General features: G+C 47.9%; 1 protein-coding gene across 12 annotated transcripts in view; it reads right to left on the bottom strand.

The window, feature by feature from the left end:
- The window catches only part of otofa (otoferlin a), a 532520-nt gene that overhangs the window by 279411 nt on the left and 228514 nt on the right, over positions 1 to 24595 (bottom strand). For all 12 annotated transcript variants that reach the window (XM_072498930.1, XM_072498920.1, XM_072498925.1 and 9 more), the window contains exon 5: positions 18259 to 18470. In XM_072498930.1, the coding sequence (XP_072355031.1) occupies positions 18259 to 18470 (212 nt within the window). The remainder of the gene's footprint in view (positions 1 to 18258; positions 18471 to 24595) is intronic.

The following is a 24595-nucleotide window of genomic DNA, read 5'->3' as shown; positions in this document are numbered from 1 at the left end:
CCGTGGTGGGTGACGTTAGTGGACAGGCTTCTGGGGCAGAATCTGGTGAGCACCACACAGCTGCTGATCCACATCAGGTGGAGGCAGGAACACCCAAGGCAGTCAGCAGTCTGAGGTGTGCTGATCCCAGGACACTGCTGAGTGCCAGTCAGATGCCGAGCTCTGGACAAGGTTCTCCAAGAGCTGGTACAGATGTTGGACACTAGGACACAGCTGTGACATTCAGGAAGTGATGTCAGCGACATTCCAGCAAGTGCATAGACGATTGCAGAAGTCCCAAAGGCTACAGGCCAGCAGCTGAAGCCGACGATTCGTAGCACCGAGGCCACAATGCTAGGGTGGCAATTGCAGTGGAAAGCCTGGAGCATGAGGTCAGCGTCCTGAGCGGTGGTGTCCAAGGCACAGCTCAGTCCGTGATGATCAGGGCCTCGACATTATATCCCAGACAATGAGGGACATGTCTCAGAAGCAGGTGGACATTGTCGAAGCTCTCCAGAGCATGGCCCAATCACTGAGGACCATCGCTAAGAGCCTCACACCATGGTGCTGACAATGGGGAGGGATCAGTACTGGCAGAGCCAGATGACGCAGAGGCCTCTGGAGCTAACTCCAGCTGCCCTTCCATCCCATGGAGAGGCACCTTCAGGGAGGAGGAAGCGCTGGAGGTCAACCCGGGTCCTGCCACTAGAGGCAGCGGTGTTCTCCAATACTTCAGAGTCCCCCACAGGGGTGGCACAGTAGAACAATGGTTAGCACTGTTGCTTCACAGCACCAGGGACCCGGGTTTGATTGCTGTCTGTGCGGACTCTGCACGTTCTCCCCGTGTCTGCATGGGTTTCGTCTAGGTGCTCTGGTTTCCTCCCACAGTCCAGAGATGTGCGGGTTAGGTGGATTGGTCACGCTAAATTGCCCTTAGTGTCCAAAGGTTAGGTGGGGTTGCTGGGTTACGGGTTAGGATGGAGATGTGGGCTTAGGTAGGGTGGTTTTTCAGGGGCTAGCGTAGACCCGATGGGCTGAATGGCCTCCTTCTGGATTGAACATTCTATGATTCTTGTTACCGACGCATCTCAAGGGTAACGGGCAGAACGGGGTGGCATGGCGACGCCTGTGACACCGGTAAATCAGCGCCATAGGACACCGCCTCCATCTCTGATGTACATCCTGGGGCCACACCTAAACGTAGACTATGTTCAATCGAGAAGATTGAAGATCACTGACTGGGCATGGCAGGGGTGGGGCGGGGCACTATCGATAGCTAAGGGGTGTGGAATGTCAAATGTTCAAAATTTATAACTGATACATGTGAAGCTTCTGTCACGTTAATCTTCTCAGTGGGCCTGCCTGCAAACCCACCCGTGCTGACCTCCAATTCCCTCCACCCCCTGCCCCCCGGGGCAGAGTGGTCCAAGATCAAACGTGTCGATGCAGATCTGTTCAGAGGATGGGTGTGAGTGCGCTGTTGGCAGAAAGACAGGGGTCAGTCTGTGGCATAAACGGCGGAGCACCACAACTAACCTCACAGTGAGTTATCATCACTCACTTACCTTATATATTGACCTGTTGTCAGTGCTGGCCCAGGCCCATCACCCTGGAGTGATGTTACACAGACCCTGGGAGGGTGGAACAGAGTAGCCGGGGGAGGGGGGGGGAAAGAGGGGGTGAGCTGGCGGACAAAGCCTCGTCCTATGAGTGTCTGGTGAGGATGAGTCCCTCCCTGGTCCTCCAGGCATGCTGGACCCTCACCGTCGCCAGTCCTCCATCCGCCGGTTCCTCCTACGCATCCTCCCTGGGATTGTCCTCCATCCCCTCTTAGTCCTCCTCCTCAGACGAGGTCACATGTCCCTCCTCCTCCTCAACCTCCAGAATTTCATCCTGCTGCTGTGCCATGTTGTGGAGGGCACAGCAGACAACCATAAAGCGGGAGACACAGCAGTGCACCTCATCAGGTACCCCTTATCCCCCAAGGGCCAATCCCTTATCCTGGAATGGTCCTCGAAGACGCCGGGGATCTCCGGGTGTCCCAGGATGTAGCTGTCATGCACACTCCCTGGGAATCGTGCACACACAAGCATGATCCAAAGGTGGTGGTTGAACACAAGTTGGCCATTCAGTGGGTGAACCCCTTCCTGTTAATGAAGCGCACGCCCTGCTGCGCGCAAGGCAACATACGTGTCATCAGTTATCCCCTGGACCTGGGCATCCCAACAATGGCGGAGAATCCAAGTTCAAGGCTGCGGTGACCTTCACAGCCACATGGAGTGGGTGACCCCCTTCCTCCACAGGGTGCGAGGACATGTCACAGGTGTTGCACTGTCTCTGTGTTGAAATGGAGCCTCCTGTGGCACATGTTGTCTGTTTTCTACTCAAAGACAAACAACACCTGTACATCTTGGGCTGTCACTGAGGTCCTCCTTGGCCTGATGGGCGACTGGGTCTTGAGGGTGTGTGGTGACCCCCTGTATATAGGGTGTCGCCCCTACCCTGCATCGATGCTGCTACCTTCTCTGGTGTCTGGCCGTCTAAGCTATCACAAGCATCGCAAGGGCATCCTCTACGGGAACAATACCCCATCGATTTTGGTATTTGAAAGTAATTGGAGAAGAGAGACCGACAATCAGTTAGGACTTCCCCCCTGGGCCCCTCAAATCTCCCAAACCTCCCCACCCTTAAGTGCCCCGCCTTCTCTTAGAGTGCCGTCCAGTGAGCCTGTTGTGCTGGAGAACCTGGAGAAGTTTGATGTGCACATTCACCCCTGGCCACATCAGGAGCCCCTAGAACACAGACCCCTGCCGGGAACATTAGGGAGACCATGCTCAGGTGTCCTCCCTTGACCCACACACTCACCCTTTGGTCGTGATGATATCCCCAGTGCTGAAGACCAGCTCTTGAGTGTTTAGTTGATGGCTGCTTCCTCTACAGTGCTGAATCTAGATTTCAGGTAAACTGTTCAGGCTTCTAAGTTTGAATGAAATGCGAGGCAATAATCATGAAAATGAAAATCGCTTATTGTCACGAGTAGGCTTCAATGAAGTTACTGTGAAAAGCAGTATTGCGGCGCCTGTTCGGGGAGGCTGGTACGGGAATTGAACCGTGCTGCTGGCCTGCCTTGGTCTGCTTTCAAAGCCAGTGATTTAGCCCTGTGCTAAACTAGCCCCTCATCGTCTGAGACATGGCACGTGAAACCACGAGAAGCCACTTGAGAATATTTATTAAATGATCAACAGTAGCAAAGATCTGAAAATCAACTATGTAACATTCCACATAAGACACTAATCATTACACAATAAGGAAATGTCACCGTTCCATATTGGTACCAATATAAAGTTATATCAACTCATTTTCAGAAAAAAACATGCGGTTTCACCCCTCGTATGTTCCTCAACAGAAATGGAGGTGAAGCCTGAGAACGTCTTATCATGTTCATAACTTTGTCATAGAAATTATCTATTCATCATGTGTTACTTGTTCCACATATCAGTGCCGGTCTCTGTCCATGAGCTGCAGCTGTGCAGACCCTCCCACACGGCCCAGTCTCACCGGATCCAAATCCTGGCACCCACATATTCCACGGGTGCTCAAGGTGCAGTTGAACAGCCTTGACTTCCAGCAATGTTTAACCTGCAGTGACGTTCTAGTTACATGCAGTGCTCAGCAGACCAGCAACAAAAACATCAGCAATCTGAAAAAGCATTTCTTCAACGGCGTCATCAGGTGGCCCATTTGGGTCAATGTCATGAACTAAGTCCCGCAGCGTCTTCTTGCTTCAAAACGGATTTACTTTTGGACTCATACATCCACCTGAGCCCGGTGTTCCAGGACCCAGGTATCTTAGAAACAACTGTCCTTCTTTCTGGTTACAGGAAGGGAAGGAAACAGTAACAGTGGTGCAGCCAACAACACGTGCAAGCAGCAAACATAACCTGCAGCTGTGAAGTGCTCTCACAACTAACGAGGCCAATTCCTTATTAACAATTGCCTTCAGCTGTGAAGCTAGAGGCTGCTCATGTCAAAGGGAGTTAAAGTGTCCGTCAACATATAACCAAGGACAGGGCTCTGTCCTGGGAGTGTTTGGTAGTACAGATAGGCAGCAGCTGCAGTTGTCCCAGTTAGGGGTATCCACAATATTTAAAGATGGCTTGAAGGCCTCACAGACAAAAAGTCCCTCAGCCTCCCCGCTCTCCCCCGGCCTAGGGGTGACCACCAACCTGGAACGCTGCAATCCCCTGTCCAAGCCCAGCCCCCTGAGGGGTCCACTTCCCCTGAGCACTGGGGCAGCAGTTCTAGCGCCCTTGATCTGCATGGCCAAAAATGAAATAGCTACTCACCTCCTCAGATCCCCTCAGCATCCATTATGCCAACTTCATGTTTTAAAAATGTTTACTAAATGACGCCCGCATGATTTATGATTTCTCGCTGGGGAGCTGGTCAATTTCCTGGAGGTTGTTACATTCAACTTCAATCTCGCTAATGAGATTAAAATTCATGCAAATTGAGGTTAATGGTATGCCCGCCATATTTGGGACAGATCCGGAACTCGCCATCGGGAGCGTGTCGGTTAGACAGCAAACTGATTCGCGCCTGACACAAATCTTGATTTTGGGCTTTCCCGCTATTTAATCGGAATGCCCAGATCGGCGCCGGGCTCAATGCGGTGGTTAAATCGCGACAATGGTTTCTTGATTAGGGTGTGTCTGACCCAGAGATGCGAGCCATAAACATTTGCCTGGCAATTGGGAACGAAGGTCGAGATATGGCTGGATATGCCAGGATTAACAGAAGAGCTAACAAATCCCTAAAGATATGGACTTCATTGGAAAGCCAGTTCAGTGTCAGGTTAAACCTCTGTAGTCATTGACCAGAGTTCATAAATTTCTACAACAAACTGCAGAATCTATAGACCACTTTGTCAACAGCTGCAGAGACAAGGATATGTATTGTGATTTTTCCAATGCAGAGTTAGCAGACAAAAATGTTGAGTTCATGATCGCATCCACTTCCATGGAAAATTCCAGCATGATCTGCTGGGCAAGCACAAAATACATAGCATTGAAGAGCTATTCATGGATGGATACAAGTATGGAGCAATCCTCACACTTCGACAGAATTGACATGTTCTAAGTACAGCCCCAGTTTTTGACACACTGAGTAGAACACCCAAACCTGGCAGGAGATGTGAAAGGTGTGGACCTCTGAAATCACCATTGAAATGCCCAGTTTGCAAGCAATTCTGCAAGGCAGATGCCAGAAAAAGCCCTTGGCAATGACAGTGCATCAGAGCAAAGGCTAATGAAGCTACAAAGAGCTGTGCACTAATCCAAACAAACAGTACAAAATAGGTACCTTCAAGCAGTAAGAATGACCATCCGGTATCCCAGTTGAAGCATACACATGAGCTGATTGACAAACCAGAAAGTGACAATGATATGTGCAAAGAGACGAGTTGAACACAGGTTTCACATCTTCATACTCACGGAAAACTTAAACACCGTTGCATTGTTTGAATTGTTTGCCAAGATCCAAATTACCTGCCCAAAGTAAGTTGGCAACTATTTGTTACTGGCCAAGATTGACACAGGGGCAAGTGGCAACATACTAAATTTTAAAAGACAAGTATCCACAGCCATGGAAGGCAAAGGCAAAAGCTACGACTGCGCAACTTTCAGCTTACAATGATTCACTAATCTCATGCACAGGATACATAGTCCTGGACTGCAGGTCCAATCAATTCTCCTGGGTGCCACAGTTCTACATTGTCGAGACTAATGGCCTGGTGATTGTAGATCTATGGGAATGCCATGACCTCAGACGAGTAACAATCCCTGGAATTAATCAGACAACAGATAAGCCTCAGAAATGGCTCCAACAGGCAGATAAGCCTCAGAAATGGCTCCAACACCTCAGTTCATGACCTAACATCAAAATATCCAGAAGGTTTCAACAAAATTGGCAGTTTCAAGGGAGCTGTAATAATACAGATACAGGAGAATGCAAGTCCATCAACTAATCTTGCGCATGGTAAATGCCAGCAGCTACAAGAAAAAATGGGGAAAGATTCCATATTACAGAAACTGTGGTAAACTATTCTTGAAGGATGGCCGTATTCAATTCAGCATGTCCATGAACACGAGACCATTTTGGCCTTATCAGGATGAGGTAGGCATTCTCGGGCAGTCATTTTTAAAGGCAGCCAGACCATCATATGGGAATCTTTCTGACCTAATATTCTTCAACAACTTTGTCGCTCACACATAGGCATAGATTGTAAGAGACATCTCACAAGAGAGACTGTCTACTGACTGGGTATGAACAATAACATTGAAGTTGTCATCAAGAAGTACGAGGCATGTCAAGAGCACATACCAAGTCAGCACAAAGAACAAGTGATTCCACATGACGGTTCTATGCATTCTTTTTCCATCCAACCTCCTTCATTTTCATGGCACCTGCTTCGTCATCGGAGACTACCAAGTACCCAATTATTCAACAATTGCATAATACATCAAGAATAACTGTCTTGTATATTCTAAGTGCTATCTTCAGTTTATTTGGTGTGCCTAGAGTGCAATTTCAGGATATGTATGAGAAGTGGAATATTGATTGCACTACTTGTTTTTCTCATTATACTAGATAATGGCCTAGCTGCGTGAATGATTCACATGGAGAAATCCCTCATTCTCAAAAGTAGACAAACCAAGTAAAATGTACACATTGCAATGCTACATCTGAGAATGATGCCTTTAATTGCAACTTTTCCATCATCAGTAGAGCTCACGTTTGACAGATTATTGTGTGCTTAATGACCTATTCTTATTCATTCTACTTTTTTAAAAACTAAAAAGCAACTTTTAAAACTGCAGGAAAAGATGACCAGTATGCACGATAAAAATGCTAGTAACAGAATTGTTAAGTTTAGAGTTGGGACAACAAGTTTGAATCCAGAATCCCACAGAAGGTACGTGGCAATCAGCCAAGGAATCATTCGAACCAAAGTTCTATGAAGTCATTACACACAAAGGCACAACTGTGAGGTGTAACCAAGGACAAATCAGATCCATTTCAGTTCCTTAACCTCAGTTCCATATAGTACTATTGCATCTATGACGAGACCCCAATAAAACCAACATATAAGGATGACAGTGCCACAGATCACGGTGAGTAATTAAAGATGCCGTCAGACAAGTTCACCATTGGCTGGACCAGCAGATTACCTGTACAAGCGATTCATAGTTTCACCGGTCCTATAGAGTTATGAAATGGTAACTAAACATGACCATGCATTATAAATAGTTTGATTCTTTGGAAGGGGCGGGGGGTATCTTTCAACAGAAAAGAGGAATGTTGTAATATGCCTTTAAGGGATGGCAGCATTCCATCATCGGAAGGGAAGTGTGTCACGTGATCCAGCTCAGTTTCACCTTGACCTGTGACCAAAATATAGCAGACACATCCCTGCTTCTGATGTGTTCCAAGCTTTCTATCCATGATATATATTCTCATGCGTTTACTCTAAATAAATGAACGTACAACTTGTTTAACCAATCCCTTGTGAGGGATTTGTTCCTTATATCATTATAAAAACACAACAATGGTGGGCTGCAGCGTTTAAAACATTGAAATAAAAAATAAATCACAACAGCCAGGCCACAGGGTGGTCTGTAGATGCCAGGCTGGTGGGAGGGCCTCAAAGCTTCCATTGAGTGCTGGACCCCCAGTCAGTTGTCAGCAGACCACCACCAGGCAGCTGGTCTAATTCCGGATACACAGGATGTAGATGCAGGCCACTGGAAAATTCCAGTTGGCCTTAATTGGGATTTTACTAACCTCAATTCGCTACCCGCCACAAATGTGTATGTGTTTTTGTGTCTGTCCACCTCCATACTTGCTTAATATGAGGGTGGGGGAAAACCTTTGCCCGTCGTTTCCAATAATAACAGAAGCTGTATCAATCATCCATTATGATTATAGTCACCTAATTGTGTTTCACATTATCACATTTTTAGTTTCATTCATGTCACTCTTGATACCGGCACTAGGTACAACCATTGGTGCCAATAGGGCAATGGTCAACTATGAATATGATGCCCCCTCTAAGTCCTAAATGTGGCATATCAGGCTCTGGACAGTAGTTAGAATAAGTCTGTTGAAATTGAATATTGGACAGTATTTAAGGAGACAGGGGTCTTGCCCACAAGCTGGTGCCCGTAAGAAGGGAAGTTTTTTTGATGGGGATCACGGGTGAAGGGTGTTGGTAACAAGGGCAGAGAGGAGCATCTTAGCAGGTTTACCCTGTCGGGATGTTGGATCCCTCAATCAGACACTGAGTGCGTTTGAACAAGAGATGCTCACGGGAGCTCAGAAGAAATCCCAATGACCATAAACTGTCCACTTAAGGGCCTGAATGCAAAAGGAGCACAGACTGCAAAAGGAGCACAGACCAAAAGGAAAATTGCAGTATTACTGTATTATTTTTTCTGGGTTTCGATGAGTTCCTAAAGGGGAAAGGTTTAGAGGAACATACCTGTTAGAATATTGTCCTTTCACTTCTGGGCCTTGGGCAAAAAGGCCCTAAGTTGTATCAGTTGTGTGGCCTAAGTTAGCTGGTCTTAGTTATGGTAATGTCAAGGAGCTAGGGCATCCATGACTTAATACAGTTCAGCAAGCCCTACTGCCAAGTACGGATACTTGTTGAGGACAGAATTAAGATTGGCTTTAATGAACCCATTGGTCAAATATCCTGTCCTGACTAATTCAAGAAGTTAATATCTGAAGAATGGTACTTTGCTTGAGCTACAGAGGTCTGATGACACACAGGGACCAACACCCAGAGATGACGAGGAGAAAATAAAGAGAAAACTAAAGTACAGTGTGTTCAAAGCTGTGGAATTTGCCTTACTCTTGATCAGCTTTCTTGGCCAGAGAGTCAAATTGAAAAAAATACAAAGGCTATGAGATCCACAAAAAAAGACCATGCAGCTTAGAATAGCGAAAGAAAACTGTGCCGGTAAAATTTCAATAACATTTGATTTTTGGGTCGAACACATTTTCTACTATGAAGAAAGGATTGACATGCATTTTACCAGTATTTGATTTGTTGGTTTATTGGCCATGAAACCCATTTAAACTATTTGTACGAGTCACACGCTCAGAAGGGCCAAGTGTGAGATTGGCCCTATACTTCACTACCTTAAGTTTGTGTCTCCCTCTTCGTCACTATTATAATCACCGCCATCAGGCCTGAGATCAATCAGAGTGTCAATCAATATTAGAAACACAGTTGGAAACTAATAACAGAGATAAGCCTATGAACAAAGACATTGAGTAAAATTATCATATCCTGGAGGTCCATTTATTTTAAAGGTAACACGGGTTCATGGGGTGGGGTTTTCCGGCACCCCCACAGTGTGTTTTCCGGTGGCAGAGGCAGCTCCCCATTGGCTGTCAGTGCCGATGCCTGGGTGTTTTGCATGGCTTACCTGTCCCACCGCTAGAGAACGCGCCACAGGCGGGATTGTCTTTGGTGGGACCGGAAGATTCTGAAAGGTGGGAAAATCTTGTCCCATGTTTTTAAAATCCATTATAAAATTCAGTCTCGTTCCGATGATCTAAATTTATTACTATGATAAAATTCAACAGGTCTTTTATTAGCTGTATTGTTATGACATTCCATTGAACATTTAACCAACATTTGGCAAAAACCTACCAACATTTTGACAAAAAACTTAAATAAATCCTCTAAGGTAAATCTAGCATCTAAGGTAATACAACTTGTAATGAGAGCTTTCATTCACTGAACTACCTTATTCAACCTGTAACAGATATGAGAGTGTATAAATATGGAATCAATCTGATGAGACTTTTATTATTCCAGCTTATATAATTAAGAAAAATTTAAAAATGTGATGTTTACATGAAAATCTCGAACTCTTGCAGTCAGTAAAATGAACTTGGACATATTTATTAAAGGATCTTATCTCTCCTGGCGCCTTAATTTTAAAGGTTTTGTGGAATTTGGTTTAATTGGTATCATATCTGTGATTAAATTAAAATAAAACGGTATTGGTGGATTTTTCATATTCCCAGCAATATATATTAAATGCAATAATATGCATCACTCCAAATGATGAAATGATTTACAATAGGCTGAGGGGTACAAAATCATCGTGGATGCTCATGCAAAATGGGTTTTATTTATGGGCATGTGTAATTAATGAAGTTAATTTCAATAGAACTGAATTTTAGGTGGGGGCTATTAGAGGTGGCCCCTTTGCTAATGCTCTTAATATTATCATCCAAGACAAACCTTTGCCCATGGAATTGTCAGTACATTTAATCAAATTCTATTTTATTGTTGTTTGGAAAGTTATTAATTACAGTCCTTGTACCTGAGGGCTTGAATTTCCCCAGAGTGACAATCAGTGCCAGAAACCAGGTAAGTGTAAAGGTTCAGTGAAATGTAAAGGACCTTGACAGGCCAGGGAGAAGGTAAATGACGAATGTAAGTGGATAGGATTGGGGGGTGGGGTGACTGTAAATCAGTGTGAGGAATTGGAAGTGGGGGAAGGGGGGGACGGAGATCAGAGGTCAGGTGATTCAAGGTTAGGGGGGATAAGAGTATGGGGGAAACCTAAGGTTAGGGGTCCGAGACCAGAAGTTGGGGGCTTGGAAGTCAGGAGAGGAATGGACTTCAGATTGGGTCATGTAGGGTCTGTGGGGAGGTAGAAAGGAGAATATCAGGCCTTGGTAAGTGAGTGCCTCTAGAAGGGGGTCAGGCCTCATGGGTGGTGGGTGTCTGGCCTTGAGGTTGGGAGATTTGTGCCTTGGATCAGGTCCAGTCAGGCCTAAGGAGGATGGGTAGGGATGAGAGTCAGGCCTGTCAGGGGTGGGGTACGAGAAATCCAGTGCGACTGGGGGAGTCCCATGCCACTGGGGGAGTCCCATGCAACTGGGGGAGTCCCATGAGGTGTTACTGGGGTAGTAGGTGAGATTCTTGCAGAGTTGGGGGAGTGAGGGAGGTCCCATGGGGGTTAGTCTGGATCTGTAAATTAGTTACCTAAAAGTTAAAACTGGTTTTAATCCTTCTAACTTTTCCTCCGTAACTACTGATGTAATCCTGTTGGAACCATCTAAATTTGGCAATTTTCAGATTTTCTGTTGGTCCTCAGTGCAGGGCAATTTCCCAGGGGAAGTTTGCACTTTCCCCAGCTCATCTTCTGGGTAACCTCCCCCAATCCGATGCTGGAAAACTCAGGTAGTAAGGCCCTCTGTCTCAAAAAACAACCTCCATGTACTCCTATCATAGTTTCACATTTTGCTGACTATATTGTCATTTTTGAATAAAAATTAAAACTTCTGGGGCGGGATTCTCCGACCCCAGGCCGGGTCGGAGAATAGCCGGGAGCTGGCGTGAATCCTGCCCCCGCCGTGTCCCGAAGTCTCCGCCACCAGAGATTCGGCGGTGGCGGGAATCGCACCGCGCCGGTCGGCGGGCCCACCCCCGCTGATTCTCCGGCCCGCGATGGGCCGAAGTCCCTCTGCTGGAATGCCTGTCCCGCCAGCATGGATTACACCACCTTTTCAACAGCGGGGCAAGGCGGCGCGGGCAGGCCCCAGGGTCCTGGGGGGGGCACGGGGCGATCTGGCCCCGGGGGGTGCCCCCACAGTGGCCTGGCCCGCGATTGGGGCCCAGCGATCTGCTGGCGGGCCTGTGCCGTGGGGGCACTCTTTTTCTTCCGCCTTCGCCATGGTCTTCACTGTGGCAAAGGCGGAAGAGACCCCCCTCCCCTGCACATGCACGGGGATGACATCAGCAGCCGCTGATGCTCCCGCTCATGTGTCCCCCGGCGAAGACCTTTCGGCCCCGGCTGACATGGCGCCAAAGGCCTTTCCCGCCAGCCAGCAGAGCGCAAACCACTCCGGCGCGGGCCTAGCCTCTCAAGGTGAGAGCTTTGCCCCTAAAGGTGCGGAGACTTCCGAACTTTTGGGGTGGCCCAACGCCGGAGTGGTTCCTGCCATTCCATTACGCCGGAACCCCCCGCCCCGCAGGGTAGGGGAGAATCCCACCCTAGGCGTGGAAAATATTATTTATTAATATTTCTTGTCAGCTTAATTGTAACAGTTTTCTGTCAGTGAGAAAACCTAAATCAATGAACTAAATTTTTATTACTACATTTTTACTGATTTCTCAAATATATTACACAACACACATTTGGATCCTTGGTACTCATTTGGACCCTCTCACCGACCAAGAGCGAGCCTTGCTACCATCATATTTCTCATGGTTAATTTCTCTTCATACAACTCGTGCGACCAGAAGTTCACTGTATTCAAAACACCTCAGGCTGAGGCTTTTCACAGAATTCATGGCTCCATTGGCCGCAGGTTCCTTAGGGGATTGTCCTCGGCCCAACTATTTTCAGCTTTTCATCAATGAGCTTCCTTCTGTCAGAAGGTAAGAAGTGGGGGTGTTTGCTGATCATTTCACCATGTTCAGCAACATTCTCAACTCCACAGATACTGAAGCAGTCTGTGCCCATATGCAACAAGAGCTGGACAACATTCAGCCTTGGGTTGATTAGTGGCAAGTAACATTCATGCCACAGAAGTGCCTGGCAATGACTATCCCCAGCAAGAAAGAATCAAACTATCTCCCCTTGACATTCAATGACATTGCCATCGCTGAAGACCCCACTAACAACATCCTGAGCATTGCCATTGACCAGAAACTGAACTGACCATATAAATGCTCTGGCCATTAGAGCAGATCAGAAACTGGGAATACTGCAGCAAGTAACTCACCTTCTGACTCCCCAAAGACTTCCCATCACCTACACAGCACAAGTCAGGACTGGGTGATGGAATATTGTCCACTTGCTTGGATGAGTGCAGCTCCAACAATACTCAAGAAGCTCAACACCATCTAGGACAAAGCAGTCCACTTGATTGGTACCCGTTCCACAAACATTCATTCCCTCCACCAGCAATGAACAGTGGCAGCTCTGTGTATATCATCTACAAGATGTACTGCAGGAACTCTCCATAGCTCCTTAGGCAGCACCTTCTAAACCCATGACCACTACCATCTGGAAGGACAAGACAGCAGATACCTTGGAACACCACAACCTGGAGACACCACCCTGTCTTGAAAATATATTGTTGTTCCTTCACTGTTACTGGGTCAAAATCCTGGAACTACCTCCTGTGATGTTCTTTATTGGGTCTATCAGGATGCTCAGAGAATGTAGTGTTAGCAAAGAACATCAAGCTGAGTTATTGAACAAAGCTGAACAAAGGGGCAGCACGGTAGCATAGTGGTTAGCACAATTGCTTCACAGCTCCAGGGTCCCAGGTTCGATTCCGGCTTGGGTCACTGTCTGTGCGGAGTCTGCACATCCTCCCCGTGTGTGCGTGGGTTTCCTCCGGGCTCTCCGGTTTCCTCCCACAGTCCAAAGATGTGCAGGTTAGGTGGATTGGCCATGATAAATTGCCCTTAGTGTCCAAAATTGTCCTTAGTGTTGGGTGGGGTTACTGGGTTATGGGGATAGGGAAGGGGTGTGGGCTTGGGTGGGGTGCTCTTTCCAAGAGCCGGTGCAGACTCGATGGGCCGAATGGCCTCCTTCTGCACTGTAAATTCTATGAAATACTATGAAAGCTGAGTTATTTTACACTACTAAATTAAAGATTCTAACCAGTCAACAAGGAATAAGTTATTAAATAAAACAATACGATATCTCTTACAACAGAACTCTATGCTATACACCTAATCTCTCTAACGCCTTACAACCTTCTCCCATAATTCCAGAAGTCACATGATATTTATATCACTACTCCTTTTCTCCATCTGGTGGCGAGAAGTATTATTACCTGATTGTTAACCCCTTGTATTCCTTACAATAAACATATTGTTACACCTCCCTAACAGCACTGTGGGCGTACTTACATTTCAGGGACTGCTGTGGCTCACGAAGATGGCTCACCACCACCTTCTAAAGGGCACCTAGTTCTGGGCAACAAATGCTGGTCCAACCAGTGACGTGTGCATCCCGAAATGAATTTTTAAAAAAAAATTGTTTTTTAAATTTCCAGGTCAGAATTGCCTTTCACTACTTAAAACTGGACCCTCTGAAATTAAAATTCAGAGTATGTGACACAGTGCATAGAATTTATGCAATTAAACTGGATTGCCAGACAGATAATTGTTTTGCTTATTGTGTGTATACATCGCTGTCAGCTTTATTGAGTCGTGTAATTACTTAAGGGGTAGCTTGTAAATTGCTGAGTTTGCATGGCATTCAGTATAAATTTGTATTTAAAACATTTTAGACTTCAATTTTCTCTGGTGCACTACTTAACTTCACATAAAATTCCTTTGTGTTCTATTTTAATATATTGAAGATTTGTCTTAATGACTACATTTAAATTTTATGTGAAGTTATTTTAACAACTAAACCGTTCAAAAATTGAAAATTGTAGCTCCACTATCAGAAGGTTAATGTTATTTAATTTTTAATTTCTCAGAATGCGAGAAACACCTGCAAGGCCACACTCACTGCCTTGAGAAAGTGGTGATGAGCCTTGAACTGGGTTGCAGACTTTTTGGTGTTGGCGTTCCCACAGGATCTGCAGCAGATCGAGGGGTACAGCCAACTATATCTCTCTAGGAATAAGAGATGGATAATAAATGCTTGCCTGTAACGCTCATATCTATTTATTTAAAGTTTAATTAAAAAGTATAAACTTTCTGATGATGAGGTTATACCAATGGTTGAATTATTGTTCTATCCACTGATATCCATGCTTATCTAAAATTCCTCTCTATGCTATTGTATTGACTCCAATTGTACACCAACTTCTCGCACAAGTGCTCTACTCGCATGTACCCACTCACACCGACAGTTCGCACATATACATGCACACAGGCATCTGATGCAATGTTCCTTGTGTGGTAAGAGAATAGCTCCCCGAACATCCTGACATCTTGCTGAGCGTTCTTGTCCCCTCTCTTCCTTTCTCCTTTTCCAGCAGCTTGCTCTCCATTTTGTCACTTCTACAATCCTGTGACTCAAAGGTGATGTATACTTCTGCACCCATATTATGCTCTGTGCAGAATCTTTGAAATAAGGATGAAGTCCTTTAGCCTAAGCCACACCACTCCATCTTTACTTTAGCAACTACAAACAACTTTAAATGCCACCAAGGATTTCTAAAATTGCGGAAATAGCCAGTTGAAATCAATCAGCAATTAACCTGAAAGTGGCAGTGGTGTGAATGAGGTCCACCTTGCAATCCAAAGATGCACAGGTTAGGTGGATTGGCTATGCTAAATTGCCCTTAGTGTCCAAAAAGGTTAGATGGAGTTACTGGGTTACAGGGATAGGGTGGAGGTGTGGGCTTGGGTAGGGTGCTCTGTCCAAGGGCCAGTGCAGACTTGATGGGCCGAATGGCCTCCTTCTGCACTGTAAATTGTATGATTCATGATTCTATTTTGAATATTAAGCTCCAAGAATGTTACATGCCAAATGTTTGTGTGCATTTTGGACACTATGGGCGAAATTCTCCCCCAACGGCGCGATGTCCGCCGACTGGCGCCAAAAACATCGCCAATCAGACGGGCATCGCGCCGGCCCAAAGGTGCGGAATGCTCCGCATCTTTGGGGGCCGAGCCCCAACATTGAGGGGCTAGGCCGGCGCCGGAGGGATTTCCGCCCCACCAGCTGGCGGAAATGGCGTTTGTTGCCCCGCCAGCTGGCGCGGAAATGCGGCGCATGCGCGGGAGCGTCAGCGGCCGCCGACAGTTTCCGCGCATGCACAGTGGGGAGAGTCTCTTCTGCCTCCGCCATGGTGGAGGCCGTGGCGGAGGCGGAAGGGAAAGAGTGCCCCCACGGCACAGGCCCGGCCGCGGATCGGTGGGCCCCGATCGCGGGCCAGGCCACCGTGGGGGCACCCCCCGGGGTCAGATCGCCCCGCGCCCCCCCCAGGACCCCGGAGCCCGCCTGGTCCCGCCGGTAAATACCAGCTTTGATTTACGCCGGCGGGACAGGCAATTTCTGGGCGGGACTTCGGCCCATCCGGGCCGGAGAATTGAGTGGGGGGTCCCGCCAACCGGCGCGGCCCAATTCCCGCCCCCGTCCAATCTCCGGTACCGGAGACTTCGGCGGGGCAGGGGCGGGATTCACGGCGGCCAATGGCCATTCTCCGACCCGGCGGGGGGTCGGAGAATGACGCCCTATATTGCATCCAAAATGGCTCTAGTAGCCTTGAAAAATCTAATACCAAATAGTTGAATCTTCTTTCTTGTTCTGTCATAGGATGTGGGTGTCGCTGGCTCAACCAGCATTTTTATTACCCATCACTAATTGTCCTTGAGAAGGTGATGGTGAACCACCTTCTTGAACTGCTGCAGTCAATGTGGTATAGGTACACCCACAGAAGGAATTCCAGAATGTTGACTTAGCGACAGTGAAGGAATGGTGATAAATTTCCAAGTCAGGATGGTGTGTGACTTGGAGGGGAACGTATAGGTGGTGGTGTTCCCATGCATCTGTTGCCCTTGTCCTTCTCGGTTGCAGGTTTGGAAGGTGCAGTTGAGGCAGTTGAGGCAGCCTTGGCGATGCTGCAATGCAACTTGTATATGGTACACACTACTACCACTGTGCGATGGTGGTGCAGGAAGTGGATGTTGGATCTGGTAGATGGCGTGCCAATCCAGCGGGCTGCCCTATCCTGGATGTTGTCGAGATTCTTGAGTGTTGATGGAGCAGACTTATCCAGGAAAGTGGAGAGTATTCCATGAATGCTACTGACCACCTATCAGCTCAAGCCTCAATGTCATCCAAGTCTGGCTGCATTTGAACATAGACTGCTTCAGAATCTGAGGAGTTGGGAAGCTGATGATGGTTGGGCCTAGCACACGACCCGAAGGAACTCCGGCAGTGATGTCCTGGAACTAAAATGATTGACCTCTAACTGTCAATAGAGAAACTAGTGATCGATACACAACAGTAAAAGTTACGGAGTTATGAAAAGAAAATAAGGAGCATGCCCCTTTAAAAATAAACAGTGAATGCTGATGATATTATCACCAGGAAGCGGCTTTGAGAAATTACTGAAATTGATGGTGTGAGGAAATTGATGCTAACATGATACAATTACTGAAGCGTTCAGGGTTAATGAGTATTTCCTTTGACGCTCACTTTGATCTCTCCCACTGTTATGCTCATTAAATCCACCAACGCTGTTTCCCTGCTGATATTATTGTTCAGGCAATAATAATATTGTAAATCCAGCAAGAACAGGGCAACCTGCAAAAGAATGATTGCATTTTGTTTTTCACTCCAGTGATTTCCTCTTATCTCAAAGGTGCTGACTTATGTTGGAATCTGTTTCCACATTGATCACTTGACCGCCAGTACTGTGAACAAGAAACCATTTCTCAGGTGTCTGAGTCTAGAAGTGGATGTCAGTTTGCTACTCTAACCGAGGGACATCTCACGTAACCTGATCCTTTTCTCACCTAATGTCCGCTGGTTTTCCTGCAGGGATAACTGGGTAGAACTCAGCAGGAGACGAGGATTAAATGTTTTACCCCAGACTGGAATATTGAGTCAGTTGTAACAGTCTGACTTTCTGACTTAAATTAGCTAATTCAACAGAATAAGGTTTTCACGTGGGATATTCTACATTGTTTGATGCTGAGACTTACTGCCTCCATCAGGGCTAAGCACTCTGGTCACGTTGCTGGAAATATTGCAGTTTCAATTTGGATTAAGAAACATACGTGAACGTAAAGGACAATTTGTACATCTTCAATAAGGAGCAACAAAGGATTGCCAACAGATCCACAAATCCATAAAAGTGACAACTCAGAACAAGTTCATGGAAGCAGCACAGAATTCTAAGGGTCACACGTTCACTGTGGACCCTTGCTATATTTGGAATCATTTATTTGGTGGGGATCATCTGTGGCTTTGGACCTTACTAAATGATCAGTAAATCATTCATGTATGGCGAATGCAAAAGTGTTATTAAATACGTCTCCCTTCATCTTCCACTTTAATTGAAGAAACAAAACAAATGGAAACAAAAAATACCTATAATAGAGTTATTTTTGTAAATACCATGTATGATTTATTATTTTGGCAAAATAAATCTGACAAAAATAATGAAAATATTTCAAAGTAAAAATTAATGAGCTCCTCTTTGGAATATCATCATTTCTACAGGTAGGATTCTTGTTCTTACATAAAGAAGTAGCTTACTTACTTTTTCCTTTCACCTAAGAGATTTTGGAGGGATCTGCCTGGAGAGGCTCCTGATCCCTGGCTCTGGCCACTGCCGGATAGTAAACTGTCCGTCTCAAAATGAAAGGTCTCATGCTCTGGCCTTTGGTTTGGATTTTCTAAGAAATCACTTTCATTCCAGGCTCCAACAGTACCATCCATTGCCTGGTATTTTATCTCAATAGAGACACAGGTCTAAATTTAAAAAAAAGAAAGGGAAAAAATTAACATTAAGATTTTTTTAAAATTACAATGTTTGCTACATACAGGGTAGCCATGATGTGCACCCCAGTCCAATACCCGGTATTGGACTGGGGTGGGCACAGTAAGAAGTCTTACAACACAGTTTAAAGTCCAAGAGGTTTGTTTGGAATCACTGATTCCAAACAAACCTGTTGGGCACACAGGGTAGGCAAAGGTTTACAACTTTCTCTCTCCAGGTCGGCATGTGGTGCAGTGGCTAGCACTGGGACTGCGGCACTGAGGACCAGGGTTCGAATCCCGGCCCTGAGTCATTGACCATGTGGAGTTTGAACATTCTCTCCATGTCTGCGTGGGTTTCACCTCCACAACCCAAAAGATGTACAGTTAGGTGGATTAGTCAAGCTAAATTGCCCCTTAGTTGAAAAAAAAAATAATTGGGTTCTCTAAATTTATAAAAAAAAACTTTCTCTCTCCAATCATAGATATAGGTTTTAAGAAAAATAAATTTGGGTTGCAAATCTGTATATGGGGCGAAATTCTCCCCCAACGGCGGGATGCCCGCCGACTGGCGCCAAAGCCGGCGCCAATCAGACGGGCATCGCGCCAGCAAAAAGGTGCGGAAGTCTCCGCATCTTTGGCGGCCTAGCCCCAACATTGAGGGGCTAGGCCGACGCCGGAGGGATTTCCGCCCCGCCAGCTGGCGGAAATGGCGTTTGTTGCCCCGCCAGCTGGCGCGGAAATGCGGCGCATGCGCGGGAGCGTCAGCGGCCGCTGTCAGTTTCCCAGCGCATGCGCGGGAGCGTCAGCGGCCGCTGTCAGTTTCCCGCGCATGCGCAGTGGGGAGAGTCTCTTCCGCCTCCGCCATGGTGGAGGCCGTAGCGGAGGCGGAAGGGAAAGAGTGCCCCCACGGCACAGGCCCGGCCGCGGATCGGTGGGCCTCGATCGCGGGCCAGGCCACCGTGGGGGCACCCCCCCGGGGTCAGATCGCCCCGCGCCCCCCCCCCAGGACCCCGGAGCCCGCCCACGCCACCTGGTCCCGCCGGTAAATACCAGGTTTGATTTATGTCGGCGGGACAGGCAATTCCTGGGCGGGACTTAGGCCCATCCGGGCCGGAGAATCAAGCGGGGGGTCCCGCCAACCGGCGCGGCCGGATTCCCGCCCCCGCCCAATCTCCGGGAGCGGAGACTTCGGCGGGGGCGGGATTCACGGCGGCCAACGGCCATTCTCCGACCCGGCGGGGGGTCGGAGAATGACGCCCATGGTCTCATCTAGACAGACACAAACAACAACAATGATAACTTCTAATGATCATAGAATTTACAGTGCAGAAGGAGGCCATTCGGCCCATCGAGTCTGCACCGGCCCTTGGAAAAAGCACCCGCCACCCTATAACCCCACCCAACCTTTTTGGACACTAAGGGAAATTTAGCATGGCCAATCCACCTAACCTGCACATCTTTGGACTGTGGGAGGAAACAGGAGCACCCGGAAGAAACCCATGCAGGCACGGGAGACCAGACCTAAGCCGGGAATCGAACCCGGGACCCTGGAGCTGTGAAGCAACTGTGCTAACCACTATGCTACTGGGCTTCCTGGTATATAGCACCTTTAATCCAATGAAACATCCCAAAGCGCTCCACAGGAGCATCGTTAAATAATTTGTTCAAATGACCAAATTTCTTGAAGGAGAAAAACAAGGTAGAGAGGCAGAGAGGTGTATGAAGGTTATTACAGAACTTGGGCCTAGACAACTGAAGTAATTGCCACTGCGGAACAACTAAAACTGAGGAGGAACAAGAGACCAGAATAAGAGGAGCACAGAAATCTCAGGTCGTTGTGGAGTTGGAGAGAATTCCAGAGACCGGGAAAGAAGAGGCCAAGGAGACATTTGGAAACAAGGATGAGAAGTTTTCAAGATTTTTAAGACATTGGAGATCAGTGAGGACAGAGGTGATAAGACACAGGCATCAAAGTTTTGGATGATCTTAAGTTTGCAGAAGGTATAATATGGGACAACAGGCAGGAATAGTTGAGTCCAATGTAACAAAATCATGAATACGGATTTCAGCAGCACATGAGCTAAGGCAGGGGTAATGTTAGATGGTGTTACAGAGGTGAAAATAGATCTCTTCACAATTCTTGTGAAGAGTTATATGAACTGCTGCTGAATTTCGGGGGGGTTCTCCGACCCCATGCCGGGTCGGAGAATCGGCGGGAGGCGGCGTGAATCCCATCCCACTGCTCCGACCCCGGCTGCTGAATTCTCCGGCACCAGCATTTTGGCAGGGTGGGAATTGCGCCGGTCGGGGGCCGTTGGCAGTCGCTCCCCCCCCTCTCTCCCGGCAATTCTCCGGTCCCCAATGGGCCGAGCGGCCGCCTGTTTTCGGCCAGTCCGGCCGGTGTGGATTAGACCAGGTCTGTACCGGCGGGACCTGGCTCTGAGGGCGGCGTGCGGAGTCCTTGGGGGGGGAACGGGAAGATCCGGCCCAGGGGGAGGGGAGGCCCGCACGGTGGCCTGGCCCGTGATCAGGGCCTGTGCCGTGGGGGCACTCTTTCCATCCGCGCCGGCCTGTGTAAAGCTCCACCTTGGCCGGCGCGGAGAAGAAACCCCCTGCACATGCGCAGGAATCACGCCAGCGGTTCTGGGAACACGCTGGCGCTCCTGCGCATGCGCCAACTCGCGCCGGCCGGCGGAGGCCCTTCGGCGCCGGTTGGCGCAGCGCCAACCACTCCAGTGCCGGCCTAGCCCCCGAAAGTTCGAAGGATTCTGCACCTTCCGGGCAGCCCCGACGCCAGAGTGGTTCACGCCACTCTTTGGCGGCGGTACGGCCCGCCCGCTGGATACCGGAGAATTCCGGCCCCTGTTTCTCTCTCCACAGATGCTGCCAGACCTGCTCAGCTTTTCCTGTTTTTATTTTAGATTTCCAGCATCCACAGTATTTTGCTTGTATTTTTGTAATTAACAATCGTTGTCATGGTCACCATTAGTGAGACAAGCTTTATAGAATAATTTGAAATTTATTAATTGAATTCTAATTTAATTAACTGCTGTGGTGAGATTTGATACCATGTCCCCCCAAGCAGTATCATTTGGTCGCCATCTGCCCGAAGTATGTCAAAGGCTGCAGAAAGGTTGGGAATGATGAGAAGGAAAAGTTTGCTTTTGTCACAGTCTCTCAGGATGTCATTTATGACTTTAATAAGTTCTACTCTATTAACCTGTCTGTCTGCCTTCAGAGATGAGTTTTGATTTTTTACAAGGGATTAAGTATTTGAAAGGATTTAAATGTATTGAATGAACTTGTATCAAGAAGAGGGTTTCATTTTAATATAGTGAAATTTGTAATAGATACTTGGACCTTTATTTTATTGCGCAAGGGCAGAGAGTGGTGGGTAGAGGACATGGGTTGGCACTAAGTTGTCACAGGGCTTATAAAGGATTACTGAGGTCGGCAGAGGGACATAGGATGGCTTGGAGGTAGAAGGTGCCACGGGAGGTGGCATGAGGGCATGGTTGATTCAGAAAGCCTATGGGGGGTGAGAGGATGTGAGCGGTGAGGGTTAGAGGGCTGCTTGTGTTTCACTTTTTTCATTTCAGCTCGGATGAAGTCCCAGAGCATAGTGGCAGGCTTTTGAACTAGCCTGTCTCAGCAAGTAACATTCGTGCCACACAAGTGCCAGGCAATGACCATCTCCAATAAAAGAGAAGCAAACCATCGCCCTTTGACATTCAAAGCATAACCATCACTGAATCCTCCACTATTGACATTCTGGGGGTTACCATTGACAAGAAACTGAACTAGACTAACCATATAAATACTGCGGCTAAAAGAGCAGGTCAGAGGCTAGGAATCCTGTGGCGGGTAACTCACGTCCTGACTACCCAAAACCTGTCCACCATCTACAAGGCAGAAGTCAGGATTTTGATGGAATCCTCCCCACTTGCCTGTATGAGTGCAGCTCTGATGAGTGCAGCTCCAACAACACTTAAGAAGTTCAATACCATCCAGGACAAAGCAGCCCATTTGATTGGCACACCCAGTTGCAGCTGTGTGTCCCATCTACAAGATGCATTGCAGGAACTCACCAAGGCTCCTTAGGGAGCACCTTCCAAACCCACAACCACAACCACCTAGAAGGACAAGGGCTGCAGATACATTAGAACACCACCACCTGTAAATTCCCCTCCAAATCACTCACCATCCTGACATGGAAAAAGTCACTGTTCCTTCACTGTCCCTGGGTCAAAATCTTGGACTATGCGGGAGTAGGTTGCACATTTGGTGGCTCCCGTTTCAGTCGGACTTTTGGACCTTCTCCCCTGACTGTTTTGCGCTTTTGAGCACGGAACTGGAAAGCAATAGTACTCAGGCACTGAACCCATATAGAGTTGTATGGACGTCAGAAGCCGGAGGGACCGTAAACAGCAGAAGAAGTGGACGAACAAGGGCACGGTGGAGGCTGTAAGAGAGACCAATATGGCCGGTGTCCAGAGCAAGGTGCCGACAGCCCAGCTTACAATGGAGCAGCTGCTACAGGCCATGCAGGAGGGCTTTTTAGCTCTGAAGCGCGATAACTTGGAGCTGCTCCAGAAGTCGATGGACCGATTGGAAAAAAGGCTGGATGATCAGCAAAAAATGCTCCTGGAAAGGCTGGAGGACTTGGACAACAGATCTGGCCGGCAGAATGTAAGAATCGTTGGCCTCCCGGCGGGGGCTGAGGGGCTGGATGCCGCCACGTATGTGGAGGGTATGTTTCAGAAGCTGCTGGGGAACGAGGTGTTCCCTTGCCCGCCGGTGGTGGACAGGGCACACAGAGTGCAGGTGAGGCAGCCACGACGAGGAGGTCCCACACGAGTGATGGTGGTCCGGTTCCACAGAATGGGTTCTGCAATGGGCCAAGAGCACACAAAGCTGTACTTGGGACAATAGCACCCTGTGTGTTTACCAAGACCTGAGCACTGAGGTGGCCAGGAGGAGGTGAGGCTACAGGCAGGTGAAGGAGATTTTGTACAAAAACAAGGTGAAATTCGGGCTGCTTTTTCCGGCGCGACTGTGGGTTACGTATGAGAGTCAGCACCACTATTTCGAGGAACCCGAGGAGGCGATGGACTTTGTTCAGAAGCAAGGGCTGGCTCTGAGCTGAGGACTCTTGGACTCATGGTAGAATTTTTAAGTCTATTTTGTTTCTCTCTCGCTGTGAGAGATGCCTGCATGCTTGGGTCCGTTCTTTGCGTTTTTTCGACCTTTTTAGGTGGATGTATTTTGGTTGCGATGTGTTTTTCTTGTTTTTTTTCGTGGTTTCCCTAAATGTTTCCTTTTTGGGTTACTTGTTTGGTTGGAGTTTTGGTAGGGGGAAAATAAAAAAGAAAATAGTTTAAAAGGTGTGGTTATGATGGGGGTTTCGGGGGAATTTTTTGCAATCTTTTTCTGTGTGTGGAGGGGAAGGGCTGAGAGTGCCTGGTACTTCTTATCTCTATCTGTTTGATCTAAATTGCACTATTGTTGGGGATGTCTGACTTGTATAGAGTGTGTGTTTAAGCAGGGCTGGTTTGGGGAAGTGGTATGGGTGGGCCGGGGGGAGGGAAGCCAAGGAACAATGGGTGAGAGACGCGCTGGCGCCGAAGCCGGGAGCCACCAGGCTGGCTGGGTGGGCTAGTCAATGGAAGCCAGGTGGGATTCATACAGTTAGGTTAGAGCAGGGGTTAGATGGTAGAATGGTGTTACTAGGGGGGGGGGGGGAGTTGACCTGCTGTCGAGGATGGAAATTGGACATGGCAACAGTGAGGAGGTCATGGGTGGAGCCGGCCAGGAGGCGGACCAGAGGAAGCGCGACACATGGCTGGGGGGCTGGCCAAGGATAGGGATGACTGATCGGCAAAGGAGGGGGGGTGCGAAGTGCCCCCCAACCAGGCTGATCACCTGGAATGTTAGAGGGCTAAACAGGCCAGTGAAGAGGGCGCGTGTGTTCACGCATCTGCGGGTTCTGAAGGCGGACGTAGTCCTGCTGCAGGAGACGCACCTGAAAGTGGCAGACCAGGTTAGGCTAAGGAAGGGCTGGGTTAGCCAGGTCTTTCATTCGGGGCTCGACACGAAGACTAGGGGGGGGTTGCGAT

Source organism: Scyliorhinus torazame, chromosome 4 (assembly GCF_047496885.1).
Source record: "Scyliorhinus torazame isolate Kashiwa2021f chromosome 4, sScyTor2.1, whole genome shotgun sequence".
Taxonomy (NCBI): Eukaryota; Metazoa; Chordata; class Chondrichthyes; order Carcharhiniformes; family Scyliorhinidae; genus Scyliorhinus; species Scyliorhinus torazame.
The sequence above is the reverse complement of the archived record's forward strand: the minus strand, read 5'-3'. Positions and strand labels throughout refer to the sequence as shown.